The sequence below is a fragment of the Eumetopias jubatus genome, unplaced genomic scaffold (genome assembly GCF_037043125.1).
Source record: "Eumetopias jubatus isolate StellerSeaLion01/CBP00866 unplaced genomic scaffold, mEumJub1_p1.0 scaffold_7, whole genome shotgun sequence".
Classification (NCBI taxonomy): domain Eukaryota; kingdom Metazoa; phylum Chordata; class Mammalia; order Carnivora; family Otariidae; genus Eumetopias; species Eumetopias jubatus.
This window is the reverse complement of record NW_028274813.1, coordinates 99,064,941-99,079,937: the sequence shown is the minus strand read 5'-3', so window position 1 is coordinate 99,079,937 and position 14,997 is coordinate 99,064,941. Positions and strand designations below refer to the sequence as shown.

General features: G+C 47.1%; 1 protein-coding gene across 1 annotated transcript in view; it reads right to left on the bottom strand.

The window, feature by feature from the left end:
• Nucleotides 1-12,053, bottom strand: part of LIPC (lipase C, hepatic type) — a 131,199-nt gene extending 119,146 nt beyond the window's left edge. Inside the window, exon 1 of the mRNA XM_028100494.2 lies at nt 11,969-12,053. Coding sequence (XP_027956295.1) covers nt 11,969-12,053 — 85 coding nt within the window. The remainder of the gene's footprint in view (nt 1-11,968) is intronic.
• Nucleotides 12,054-14,997: the final 2,944 nt, after the last annotated feature.

The window sequence follows — 14,997 nt, the reverse complement described above, 5'->3', positions numbered from 1 at the left end:
TCTTAGACTTCTAACCTCCAGAACTGGGAGAAAAGAAATTTCTGTTGTTCGGGCCCTTTGTTAGGGCAGTCCCAGCATGCGAGTGCACTGGAGGAGTACTGAATTCGCTGGAGTCCCGGCACAGGTCTGGCAGAGAGCTGGTGTGCGGCTGAATCTGTGAGTAAATCTACATCCCAGATGCCATCCATCCAGTGTGGACTTCCCTGCTTGAGTCGGTCATTTGTGTGTCTCCCTGGGGCGGGGAGGGCATAGGCTCACGGCCACCCTCCCTTATGAGTCTTCCTCCAGCTCTTTCTTTCCTTTTTTTTTTTCCCCCCAAGATTTTATTTATTCATTTGAGAAAGAGAGAGAGCACAAGCAGGGGGAGAGGCAGAGGGAGAGGGAGAAGCGGACTCCCCGCTGAGCAAGGAGCCTGACATGGGGCTCGATCCCAGGACCTGGAGATCATGACCTGAGCCGAAGGCAGACGCTTAACCATCTGGGCCACCCAGGCGCCCCACCTCCAGCTCTTTTTGATTCAACATCACCCATCCTTTTCATGAATCTCAAGGGTGGGAGCCCCTCCCTCTGTGTGGCATGAAGGTGGTTGGCCAGGGAATGGACATGGACATGCCAAAGGGACCTAGTCATGGAAAAACAGCAAGACCTGTGTTATAGGCTGCAGGGGGAGTCTCATGAGAGGAGCGTTCTCAGGTGTTCTCCTGGCGTCAACAAGTCTCAGAGAAGCCTTGAAGAGTCCAGCTCTGTGAAAGCAACGCTGTACCTAGAGGATTCTTGAGGGAATAAAAACATTTTAGCTTTTTAAAAGTATCCTGGATTATCTTCAGTTGGCCCAGAATTTTCAGTCTTGGCATCATGGGGCCTCTCCTTTCTCCAGGCTGCCTGGGTTTGTGTTTGTACCTTGTTTACGAGCTTGACTTTGGGAACCAGGTATTGTGAAGGAAGCTGAGATACGAGGAACCAGAACTTTGTCCACACACAGGTTTCCTGCTGGGTGTGGCCATCACTCATAGTGGGTGTGGGGAGGGTAAGCGTTTGGTTAGAAGTGGTCAGGCCCAGAGAGGCTCAGAGTATGTCCCAGGCTCCCCTGGCACTGACACCCACAGTAGGATACTCTGAAGGCCAAGATCCCCGTGTGGGCTCTGAGGGGGACACCAGCATCACCAGAAATATGCATCAGTGAGAATCCCCGGGACCTTGGGAGGCTCCTCTCGCCCCTGGCCCTTCGGGCAAGCCCACGTGGGCGTCTGGCCCTGGAGGAAACTGGCATGGGGAAAGAAATGGTCTGATGGTCATTTACTGCTTGGATTGTTCTTACAGAATTGTGCCTTTGTCCTCCTGATGTTTGGGAGCCTTTGAATCGCTCAAGGCAATTGAGTTGCCCTAGGGTTAAGGCAGTGGGCAATGTCTCATGTTTAAAGGGCATAGAACTTGGCTTTCATATTTTTCTCTCCCGTTAACATTTAAACAGCTGACTTCAGATGAGGCAGCCAGTGATGGTCTGAGGGCACCATGGTGACCTCTTAACGAGTCCCTCTGACACCCGGGGTCTCAGCGCTAGAAGGGACCCTGCATGCCACTCAAGGGAAATCGGAGGCCCAGGAGGTGAAGGCAGCCCCCCCGAGACCAGGCAGCGGGCACAGAGGAACTGAGAGACCTCGAAGACACTCCCCGAGGTGCTTGGGGTGTGAGAAAATGGAAACAAAACACAGCAGCACCAAAAACCAGCCCTGTGGACGGCCGCACCAGGATGTTCCCAACTGAACACAGACGATGGCCACAAAACAGAAACAGTGTGCTGCCAGGACCTTCTAGGTCTATGTCTGCAACAAGACAAGAGGAACCAAGAAGGTGACTAACCACTCCCCTCTCCCAACCCACAGCAGCAAAGGCCGCCCCTGTACCAAACCAGCACTAGCCCCACCTCCCCTTCCTGCCGGCTACGTCGTTATTGACTAGGTCATGCAATCGGGAGTTTACAGTAACTACCTGATTATTAAACTATGAAAACATCCGGTCATTGAGTTGCCCACCCTCCGCTTGACAGACTCCAAGCCAGAACTGCCCTCGTGCCCCCCCTTCTCCGTCTCAGCCAGCAAAACCCAGTCTCCTGAGAAGCCCCCCTTAACATCTCACACTGCGATACCCCAGGCTTTCTCTGGGGTGGAGTCTTTCTTGCTGCAGTAAGGTCAATAAGCCTTGAACTTGAGTGTGATGAGTGTGCCCCTGGTGGTCTTTCGTTGGTGAACTTTTACATCTGTCAGTTGGGCGCACTGATACCTGCCCAATAACTATTCTTTACAGGGATGTTTTAAGAGGCAAGAGGTGTGACGTGGGTGGGAAGGAGTTTTTCAGGTTGAAATTGCTCTGGGTCTCTAAGCTAGTGCGATGTGGAATTTCCAAATGGTTCTCTTTCCAGACTTAGAATACAATACTTTTTAAATGGAAGATTCCTATTCAAGCCTGTTTTGTGCGCCTGCCTCATTTCATTGGCGTAAATCCCTCCTACGATTTAGTGGGAGGAATAGCAATGAACACGAAAACTTCAAAGACATTTGTCCAAGGCTGGGGCCTGCCTGGGAGGAAGATCTGAGTGTTTGTGGGTGCCTGCCTAGTGAGGTTGCCGAGCTGGTGACTTCTGAGCACCACCCCTGTCTTCTCCTGCTGATACCATTGCTTCCACGAGGGAGTGGCTGTGGTTTCAGCCAGGCTGAGAGATAAAGCCACCCACCCAGCAAAAAGGCAGCCAGCAGCCTCATTCCCCCTTTTTTTAAATTTTTTTTTTTTAAACACCAGCCTCAGTGGTGGCCCTGTTGCTCCAGGGTGAGGGCCAAACTCCATAGCCTGGCCTCGGAGACCCTCACCTCCGGCCATTTCTTTTTAGGGGGCCCACCCTGGGCCGCAGCAAACGTCTCTGGGCTTCCCAATTTCATGATCCTTTTTCAAGTGTCCAAGACTTGTTTATGCTTTTCCTTCTGCTTGCCATGTCCTTCCACATCTTTTCCTTCAGAACTCAACCCAGATACCACTTCCTCTATCTTTCCAGCGGACCTCTTCTGCCTCAGGGCCTGATGATGTTTTGTACGTGATGTTACTTGTGCACTTACCACATTGTATTGAAATTATGCTTCTCCCGATCTCTAATCTACGCAGCCCGCACGCATGCACGCACACTTGCAGCTGTAGGGAGCCAGAGACCCCGTCAGCTGGGAAGCTCCTTGATGAAATGAAATGTGCTTTTTCATTTTTGTATCTACGGGGATGCGGTTTGGTACTGACCATGGGGCCTGGTACACAGTAGGTGGTTAATGAATGCTGTAATTTGCTGCTGTTGATCTTGTTATGTTTCAGTATCAAGCAGGATGTTGTTTTCACTATTTGGGATTCTCTTGGGACAAGGAACCTGGAACATTTGTCACTGGAAAGTTTTTCGCAATCAGAATGGCCAGTCCTCGTCAACTGAGAATCCACGGCTCTGCCTAGCTTTTGGAGATGCCCGGCTTATCTGAAAAGAATTTTCTTGATCCTGTTTTCAGGCCTTCCGAGGAGAGGTTCACTGTGTATGGTTCATTAGCTATTGCAGCTAGCAATTTCCCACCAATTACAAGTAAGTCTCAGCTTAGGGATTTCTCTTCATTTCAAGAATCACTTTCTTTTTGCCATGCCCACATTTTATTTTGGAGGAATAAATTGTCACAAATGTCGTGGGGTTTTTGTATTATTTGGGCTACAGTTACCCCTGAGGGAGGTAAAAATGCAGGATCAGTCAATGTTGATTACACCCCCTTCCCTACCAGAAAACTTCAAAATGAAGCCAGGTTTGCCCTGGAGGCCTGTGTTATTTCTGTCGGAAAAGCCCGAAGCCTGGAAGTCGGGACACCTGGATTCAAGTCTTGTTTTGCCATTGACTAGCTATTTTGTTTTCCTAGTAGTTTTCCACGTGTTGTCCCAGATCAGTAACAGCACTTGGAACCATGTTAGAAATGCAAATTCTCAGGCCTGCCCCAGGCCCCACTGAATTAGAAAACTCTGCAGCCAGGGTCCAGAAATCTTGCTTTAATATGATTTATTTATTTAAAAAATATAGTAGGATTATTTATTTTATGAATAAGATTTAAGATGACCTTATTTTAATAAGATTCCGATGTACACTGAAGTCTGAGAACCACCAATCTGGTCAAGGCCACTTTATCATTTTGATATAAATTTATGTTTAAAATTATTCAAGTCATTAAAGTAAATATACTACACACACACGCACACACACACTATAACGTTATAAAAATTTTGGAAGAGACAAAAATTTAGATATAAATTCAACTGAAGTATAAACATTCTTGTACATTTTCTTCTAGTATTTTTTTTCCTCACACGTATTTTCACAGGGTTGTAATCACCAGGACCCGCACAAGGTTTTTCCTGCTTAACATAAATACTGTAAATACTATTTAGTCCTGCCACCTCCACATCTTCATCAGAACTATTCTGAAAGGCCACACAACACTTCACAGAATAGCTGTGTCTTGGGTACTTCACCAGACCCGGGTGAACTTGTGTATGTGGAGGTGAAAATGCTCTTGGACAGAGAAGGAGGCCTCCCCTTTGAGGCTTTTGATTTTCTCTTCATCTCGCCCCTCCCCACCAAGCACCACTGTGGAAAAATCAAAACTATGAGTGTTCCTGGAAATAGAGTCATGAACAGAGAGGAAAGCAAGGTTAGCCAACAACCCTGAGTTTTCGAAAACAGAGTCGTCCAGAAACTGGGATTCTCCCAAGCTTGAAATCCCCTCCTGAAATCCTGAAGCAGCTGGGTCCTCACTGCGCTACCTTGTGGCTGTGTCTATGAATTGCACCTTCTCTTGACAAGCATGGCTGGCACCCCAGTCTTTCAGTGTGGAGGAGCCTTTTGGAGTCTGTCTCCTTGCCTTAGACTGGTGCCTGAGGGGGAGCTCCCCTCCCTGCAGGACTGGCTCTGCCTCCTCCCATTGTCCTGGTTTCCACACGGGCTGAGGTCCAGCCATGACCCCCAGCCTGCTTGGCAGGGATCCAGATGTCCTGCTTGGCCCTGGCCAGTCCCTTTCCCTAGTGGGTGGACCTCAGCCCCCAGCAGAGAGGGCCCCTCTGTCAAAAGGACACCCTCCTGGGAGCCTGCATATAATCACCCTCCTGGCTGTGAGAATGGCTGTCCCCCTGCCTTCCATGGATCCCGTGGATGTCAGGGAAACCAGGCTGAGGTCAGCGTGGACCCATTCCCGTGGAGAATGTAACTGGGACTGCTGAGCCCTGCCTAGGGACCAGCCTCCACTCTCCTTTCCCCTCCCTGATGACTGGCCTACGAAGACCCAGCATGCCTTGTGGCCCCGTGGCAGCTGGTGCGGGAAACAGGGCGGGGAGAAGGTGGCAGCGGGCATCTCTGAACTGGCTAGTTGGCTTTTGGCTGGATTACTCACTTGGTGATTCACGGGCTACGGTCGTATCCCCAGTCCCAATCAGTTCCTTCCACAATTAGCCACTCCGTTTCTTTTTGAAAAAATGTACTATTCACTTGACCCAGAATGAAAGAAGACGGGTGCAAGTCCCGGGTCCCCTGGGAAAGGCAAGCAGGGTGGAAGGCAGGTCTGTCCTCTTACCCCAGGCTTGTCCTCTCTGGGTGTGTTACCCTCAGGAGGGCTCGAGGGGCTGGGCCAGGAAGTATGGCAGTGGATGGGATCTACCCTTTAGCAGAGAGAAGATAGCATGTCATCAGCATGCTGGACCCTGGTTCCCTGTGCACTCCCAATGAGCGAGCTCCATCTCTGGATGTCACCTGCAACATTACTCACAAATGACCTTCCCTGCAATTGTAGAGGCCTATCAGGAATTCGTAGGTCCCACTGAGGGGATAATTCTGGGCCTGAGCCTATGATAGTGGAGGTCTGAAGTGACAGTGCTAGGTACGGCCTTTTCCCAGTGGTGCCCTTGGGACGACACATCCAAGACCAATCTAATTGCAGCTAATCAGGATTTTTTTATTTTATTTTAATTCTTTCTCTTACTTATAAATACTTAAAAAAAAAACAACCCCACACTCTATGGCCTTAAAAATTATCTATCTATCTATCTATCTATCTATATATCTATCTATCTATCTTTAAATATACTTCTAATCCTTAGCCATATACATGTATATCAGTTTTTCATAGTTGTGATTCCATAGGTAGGTTATTTAGTCCTGTTTTCTCCCCCACTTTATTGTGTGTAGAATTTCCGTATACTTACTTTTAAAAGCTACAAGACCAGTTGTTATTTAACTTTTTGGAGGTCACAGGTCCCTTTGATAATCTGCCAATCTTATGACCTCTCTCCCCCAGTCAAAGTGCACAGACGGCTCGGCCTTGGGTGCCATCCGAGGAGGCAGCAAGACTCTCCGATGCCACCCCCCCTCAAGCCAGGTTAATATCGCTGGTGTTACACTGTGAGTGCCCGAGGGCCAGTATTAAGCCTTCCATTTGTGAATTCCGTCTTGATTACCCCCAGAAGTGCCTGGAACTTTTAGTACTTTAGTAGGCATTTGAAACAATACTTGTTTAAAGTTGGACTTCGTGCTAGCTGGATGGTTTACTGTTAGGCATTCCAGTTGCTTCCAGTGTTTGGCACTTGGGACCCAGGCCAGCTGTCAATCTACCTACGTGCGATTTGCTTTTCTTTTCTTCATCCCAGAAGGCCTGTTTTGGGGAGGTGTTTGGACTTGAAAAACATGTGCCCCTTCCGGGCTCTGTACCTTTGCTTATGCACAAGGAAAGCCTCCTTCTCTTTTGCTCCAGTTCCACCCTGTGAGACCGTGCTCAAATGCTGCCGGCCTCCCCAGAGCTCTCCCTGTGCTTGGAAGTCACCCTTTGGCCTCTCCCCTTGCTCCTTGTTCTAGTCCTTTTGGGTTGCTGTAACAAAGTGCCACAGACTGGGGGGGCTCATAACAACGGAAATTTATTTCTCGTGGTTCTGGAGGCTGGAAGTCTGAGACCTGGGTGCCAACGTGGTCAGATTCTGGTAAGCGTCTGCTTCCTGTTTTCCTCACAGGCTGGAAAAAGAGCAAGCTCTCTGGAGTCCTTTTTATAAGGGCACTAATCCCATTCAGAGGGCTCCACCCTTATGACCGAATCATTTCCCAGAAGCCGCACCTCATATACCGTCATATTGGGGTTAGCATTTCAACATGAATTCGCAGGAAACACATTCAACCCACTGTACTCCTCTCTAGTGGTACTCATCACATTCTGTATCCCAGTCCAGAAAATTTTATATACACATCTTATCTCCTTTATTAGACTCACTGATATGCTTCATTTTAATATGCCTCTGCTCTGTAAGACAAAGTTATTTTCAGTAATATTGCAAAAATCAGGAATTGTTGTTTTCTTAATTGGTTCTTTAGTTTTAGAGAAATGAACAATTTAAGAGGAAGAACACATTGCAATTTTGAAGATATTCAAATGCATTAAGAGTATTTCCTGTAAGAACTAAAATTTTTACTTACCAAACAAAATATAGTTGAGTCTTGGAACAACACAGATTTGAATTGTGTGAGTGCAAATATAAATGGATGATTTCCACCCCCCATAAATACAGCACAGTACTGTAAATTTATTTTCTCTTCCTTATAATTTTTTTTTTTTAAGATTTTATTATTTGACAGAGAGAAACACAGCGAGAGAGGGAACACAAGCAGGGGGAGTGGGAGAGGGAGAAGCAGGCTTCCCACCGAACAGGGAGCCCGATGTGGGGCTCGATCCCAGGACCCTGGGGTCACAACCTGAGCTGAAGGCAGACGCTTAACGACTGAGCCACACAGGCGCCCCACCTTATGATTTTCTTAATAACATTTTCTTTTCTCTAGCTTACTTTCTTGTAAAAATACATATAATACATATACAGGTATGTGTTAATCAACTGTTTATGTTATCGGTAAGGCTTCTGGTCAACAGTAGGCTGTTAGTAGTTAAGTTTTGGGAGAGTCAAAATTGTATGCGGATTTTCAACTACGTGAGGGGTCGGTGCCCCTAATCCATGCGTTGTTCAAGGGCCAACTGTATTACACGTCCCGGTTCATTGTAATATCTGTCTTACTGTTTTATACTGTAAACATAACTCTAAGTGGTCACACAGGAACAGCATGGAAGTTCTCAGGTTTTGCTTCTTTGTCTTCACAATCACTATGGTATCATCTTTGATTTTGAATTTGCTGTTTAAATGTAGGAGAATGCAGTAAGTACCACAGGGGTTGGAGACATGAGATGGTCAAAGCCAGCTGGGAGGATTCGAAACCATGACACCTGCAGTGAGCACGTCACTTAATGGGTGAGTGTCAGGGGCCAGCCACATAATGGGGTATTCTCAAAATTAACATCGATGGAGAACATCATATTTATTAAAGGATAAGAATAAAAATGTGATCATCTGAAGGTTACATATATATTAATGAAACTCAACAGTAGCCATGGCAGTTGTTTGCCACTTTGGTCAAAAAACCATTTTGAGGGGGTAGGAGGTTTATTTTTATTACTGACGTTATTGAGAATTGTGATAATGAAAAAAAGACTAACTTTTAGGAGGTTCTTTTATTGTATTTACATTCCCTCTGGAAGATGACCTCCTTATTACTGACTTCTGTGGTACATGGCTCCCACCTCCCCACCCCTGGTCCACCCCTGATTTGACAGCTCTGGGTGGGGTTTAGGGCTGGGGACTGGCTGGGCAGTTGTACACTGTCTACTGCCCGAATCAGTGGTTCTGTGTGTGCGCCAAGGCCCAGGGGATGGCTCATATGTGGCCTATATGTGAGGCCAATTTTCTTCATGTACTCCAAACAAAGCATCACATCACAATCCACTAAATACAGAAACAGAAGAATCCAGCCCTCTCCCATGATGCCAGACATTAAAGAAATTGGCAACACTTCTTTGTAAAACAATGTCACTCTTTGGACTCCCTTTTTATTGTTGATGTTTGGAAAATACCAGGCATTTCTCATAATAGTATATGTATTGACATGTGATGGGTTTGCTGTTATTTTTAAAGGCATTAACATTTACAAAACTTTCTCAGTTTTGGTCTCTAATGTGGTAAATATTGATAGCTGTATTCCATACAAAGAAAGCTCTTTGGGGTCCTAAAGAATGTTTCAGAATGTAATGGCATCTTGAGACCAAGAAGTTTGAGAGCAGCTGTGTTCATGCCCTGCCTTATATATATGGCGCATCCTGGTGCACAGTGGTGGAATGAGTGAGGGACTGGGTGGGTGCGTGTCAGCTGCTTCCGGGCTTTGGAAGCTGCAGCTGGGATGGGAGGGAGGGAGGGGCAGCCCCCTGGAGGCAGTGGTGGACACCTGGAGGGTGGGGTTGCTGGGGGCTGGAAGCGGCAGCTTCCATTTGAGAGCAGTGTTGGCTGTCATGGCAACACCAGTGGGGTGGGCCTGAGCCTCAAGCGTTGAGGTCTGGGGATGAGGGTGATAGTAGCTCTGTGTCCTGGGGTCTTCAGGAGGCTCCACATAGCCTGTTCCCCTTGATGCTGACAGATTGGAACAACAGCCCCAATCTGTCTTTCTGGATGGGACCTGAGCGGAATTGTTTTCGAGAGGCCTCTGGCTGTCCATGCACTGGGAGTGAGCACAGTGGAAAGAGAGGCCTGGAGCCTCAGCCAGACAGATCGAGCTCTCTGTGCTTCTCCCTGCTTTGCTCTGAACAGCCATGGGACCCCCGCCGGTCCCCTAAATGCTGGCTGACTCTCCACCATGGCAAGGACACATACTGGGTGCATAGTACCTTAGTGGGTCCATGAGTTAAGTCACTCAAAAACACAAGAGGCTGGGAGGGGTGGAGTTAAGGAAGAAAGGTCCTTGGGGGGAGTTCTTCCTGGCCCATGGCTAGTGACAATGGGAGCTTGGTATGGACCAGTCTCCCAACACTCGACCTACTATGGACACTTTGCCCTGGTTAACTTGTTGTGGGGACTGCCACAAGCATTGTAGCATGTTTAGCGGCATCCCTGGCCTCTGCCTACCACATGCCAATAGCACTCTCTCCCCAACTGTGACAATTAAACATGTCTCTGGACATTGCCAAATGTCCCCTGGGGGACAGTTTTGCCCCTGGTTGAGAACTGCCAGTCTAGATACCTGTCTGACAAGGCCTCCACGGCGGGCCCTTGCTTCCAGCCAGTCTTGGAAGGCGCACCAGCATCATACACACAGATCTGGCTCACTCCTTGCAGGAAGAATTCTGCCAAGGGATTCTGCTCTCAAGGGAACAAGAGAACTCTTGACTCTGATCTTTTCCCCTGAAGAACCTTCCTGCTAGTCGTGGCTGCTTCCCTCAGCTTTTGGACAAACCAGGCCCTGGGACAGCAGTAGCTGACCAACACAAGGTCCGTTGAAGGAAGTCTGGACAATGCCCAGCAGCCTGGAGGCTGTAGCCTCCTCCTTGGCACTGATGGCTTCCAACCTCTGCGTCTCCACTAAAAAACACTCTGGGCCAATCGACAGCACCATGGATAAACGGAGGGAGGTATATTCACAGGACGGAATGCTTCTGCCACCAGAATGAATGAGTCACCACCACATACACGTGCCCCGGATGAAGCTCACCAGTGTAATGTTGAGTGAAAGAAGCCAGAAGCAAAAGAGCACATGCTTTATGCTTTCATTAACGAAAAGTTCCCCTAAAGGCAAAATAATCTATGTTAAGGCTCAAGGGGTACGCAAGGGAAGCTTCTCAGATGCAGGTTCCAACTACGAAGCAAATTCATTGGGCAGTTAAGATACAGGCACTTTTCTTGATATATATTATACTTTGATAGGAAATAAGCAAACAAAAACAACATTCTGGACCGAAGGTCAGGACAGGTCCTTCAGCAAAATCCTCATCTACCCAGGGAATAAAAATCATCAGCAATTTTGCCTGTTTGGCTCTAAATTCTTATTGTCATTTTTGGACCTGACTTCATACACAGAATGATGTATGTAAAATAATGAGCACATGCTTGGCACAGAAAATGCTCAGTATATGGTAAATAATTAATACTACTAATCAGTTATTAACCAGCCTACGATATAAAATAATACTAAAATTAAAAAAATTTTCTTTAAAGGGAAAACAAGATTCTGGAATTTGCAGGGATATTGGTTACTAAATTCCTCACTCTCAAGGTTTTTGGAGCTCCTTCCAAGCATGGTCTTTGAGGAAAGAAAAATCTAAAGTTTCTACCTTAGAGTTACTAGCTCCTGACCAGTAACCAGCACACACAAAAAGTCCCAAATACCTGTCTATTTGGTCACATTGTTCAGTTTACTTCATATCTGTCACTTATTGATCCAATGCCCTGTTCAGCCAGGAACCGGGAATCCACCTACCTGATCAAACATTTGGATCTGCCTTTGGCCATCAGTCTAGTTTATGAATTTACAGATCAAACAGGTGTGACTGCTGTTGGATTCCTCAGTCTCACAGTAAACCTTTGGCAGAAAAAAATGAAGTCCAGACAATGTGCAACGCTGTCTCTCCTTTAGACCTGACTGGAAACAGGACTCTACAAATCCCTCTCTCCTCCCAGAGAGCCAACAATCAGACAACCTCAGCGAGACGGAGCATTTCGTTGCAAGCTGTGTTCCCCAGCCACAAATTAGATGCCAAATTAGCGCTCAGGAAGATCCAAAACTCTTTCAGATCATTCTCCATCCAAGTCTTAGCTTGACTAGTTCTGAATCAGACATGGGAGAGACTTCATTGTAAGCTGCAAGTGCGTTTAGACTGCTACCCCCAGAAAGATCTTCTTAAAATTTCAATCTTGCACAAATGGCAGCTTGTCCTGTGACCTGTGACGCCACTAAGAACCAAGCTCTGTCCCACACCGTCAAGAACCCCTTGGATTCATCGCAAAGACAGACATTTTAAAAAGAAAATCCATGCCCATCTCCGCAGAAAAGGCAGGCTCTTACCTAGTCCCAGGCTTTGTCCATGGGTACTTGATTGGATAAAGACGCACAAAACCAAGAAAATAGAGACACACGGGGGACTTTCCATTTCTCCTGTCTCACCCAGGGTCCGAGGTCTTCTTGCTAATTTCTGAAGTTAAAGAGACCAGATTGCCTATTGATACTTTGTTAGGGACGCCTGCTCATTAATAATTAACCTTTAGCCATGGTATCCAGTGTTCGCTTCTCTGACTAGCCCCCCACCCCAGGTGCAACTATTTCGAATACAACACAGGTTGATGTACAAAAGCTCTTTTTAAATCCTGATACATTTTGAAAATCAAATATCTTGTCATATATTCTTACCTTCTTGGGCCAAGGTCACAGTTCCAAATTAATCAATTTAAAGTTAATGTGTTTGGAAATTCTGTCAAAGGTCAGGGGTTGCCTTGCTCTCCCTCTGTCATCACTGCGTTGGGGATGTTGGCTCATGGCAGAGGTATTTCAAATTGCAGGCTAAGCACAAAGAAAAAGAAAAGGGCTCTGGGAGGCAGAGAGCTACCGGAGGGTCCATTTTCTGTTGGGTTTAGTAAAATTGCTGGTGCTTGAAGTTAAAGAGTGGTGGGACGATGTTTCTATAGCTGAAAGGGACAGAAAACTTCTAACGTCAGTGTAGGAAGGAGCAAAGGTGCAGGACTGGATGCCTTTGCTGGGGGCCCCTTTGGGAGATGACCCTAGAATAAACTCTCCTCCTCTGTGCTAATTAGCGCTCCCACTGTGTAGAGGACTGAGAAGTCAGGCCACTCAGCAAAACCAGGCAGGGGAAATGTTCCTGTGTGCGACTCTCATGATATTCCTTGGGTCTCTAGTTTTATTTAAACTTTATTTGTTCAACTTTTTTTTTTTTTTTTTTGCATACCTACTATATGCCAGGCACTGTTTTAGGCACTTGGGACATTCAAGTGAACAAAACAAATGAACATTCCTGTCTTTGTGAAGCTTGTGTACCCTTGGGGGTGGGAGGGCTCAGATGATAGACAATAGACACAATAAATCAGAGATTTATAGAGATTGTAGAATACAGTGAGAGCTATGGAAAAAGAAAGTATAGCACAATTACGGGGGTAGGGGAGGTAGTGATTTTTGAAAAACTATTTAAAGATTTTGTTTATTTTTTTGAGAGAGAAAGCACGAGCGGGGTGAGGGGCAGAGCGAGAAGCAGATTCCTGGCTGAGCAGGGAACCCAACACGGGGCTTGATCTCAGAATTCCGGGATCATGACCTGAGCTGAAGGCAGATGCTCCACCAACTGAGCAACCCTGGCGCCCCGAGGTTCAGATTTTAAATAGAATGGTCAGGGTGAGCCTTTTTGGGAAGTTGAACTTTAAATGAGGGTTTCAGTAAGTAACCTCTGTGGACATCTTGGGACAGAGTAGCCAGTGCAAAGGCCCTGAGGTAAGAGTGTATGCCTGGTATGTTCCAGGAACAACAAGGAGACACCCTTATAAAGACTTTGACTTTTATGATCTGAGACATAGGGAACCATTCTGAGCAGAAGAGTGACATGATTTGTATTATTTAAAAAAAAATCATTCTGGTTTTCGAGGCTAGGAACAGATTATAAATGAGCAAGGGTGCAAGTGGGGGAGAATGTGAGGAGGTCATGGCAGTGATCAGTGAGAAGTGATGGGGGTTTGCTTGAGCGTGATAATAGTGGAACTGGGGAGTGGTGGATGTGTTGGATATATTTAGAAGGTGGGTGCAATAGGATTTCCTGACTACTGGAAAGTGAGATGCAAGGCAAAGAGATGCGTTGAGGATGACTTCAAGGACTTTGGCTCGAGCAAGTGGACAATGGGGTTGATATCAGCTGAGGTGGGGAAGGCTGTTGAGTGGAGTAGTTTTGGTGGAGGAAGATGATGCAGTCAGCTTTGGCCCTGTGGCCTTTGAGATGCTTCTTGGACAGTCAACTGGAAATGTGGAGCAGGCAGTTAGATAACTTGGGGGTTCTGCTCTGCCAAATAACTCAGCAAGACACCAGTGATTCCAAGCGGCTCCAGAATGCCAAGACCCCTCCCTCCCAAATTCCTGCAGAGTACACTTTCTTACCACTTTCTACATGGGAAGAGGTCTTCAAAGTTCTAGCTCTCGTAAGTCCTGGCTTCACCAAGAATTTCTCTACTATCATCTCATGCCAGCTTGTTTTGTGAGGCTCTCCTGGGGCGGGGTAGGAGGAGAGATGTTGGTTCTCTTTCAGGGGTGCTGTCTGCTCCCATCTGCCAAAGCTCTGCCTTCCTGGCCCATCACCCTTCTGTGGTGCTTTTAATGCACCAGCTCTGTTGTGTTTCCTTGAAGCTGGCCAGGGAGACTCCTGGCAGGAAAGAGAGGAGGACTTCACAGAGAATGAGGTTTCCAGAGCCTGAGGATGCTGGGTCTACCATCTAGTAGCTGAGCAAAATCTAACTTAACCTTAACAAGCCCCATCTCCTCCCTGTAAAATGGGATAACATGAGCCAGAGATAAGATTCTGAAATACCAACTTACTATTATTTTTCTCCTGACGTCTCTCTCCCTTGCTCTTCTTCCCTCTTAAGAAGGGCAATTCTACAAATCTTTCGTTTTCCCAAAACTTGGCTTCCCAGAAACCCTGCTGGAAGTTGGTAAGAACCCGAAGGCGATAGGGCTGTGTGGTGTTGGCAGATGGCTAAAAGATGCCCCTGTGCCTGGCATGAGGCAGGAGCAGCAGTGAGCCTCCAGGGCTAACAGGTCCTGTGAGATGGGGAAGACAGGACCCTTGGTGGCCACTTGTGTGCATGGGTGACAGAGAACCAGGTGCCACCTCACCCCCAGGCCTGGGGGTTGTGTCTGATCCAGAACTATGGCATAATGGGGTGGGGATGGAAAGGAGAAATCCAGAGGGCCTGAGAAACACGAGTTTGGAGTCAATAATTCCGATGGCTTACAGAAAATAGAGACATGTCTTGTACACCAGAATTTCCGGACTGAGATACATCCCTGTGAAGGGCCCAGCCGTGTGCCTGGTCCATACTTGA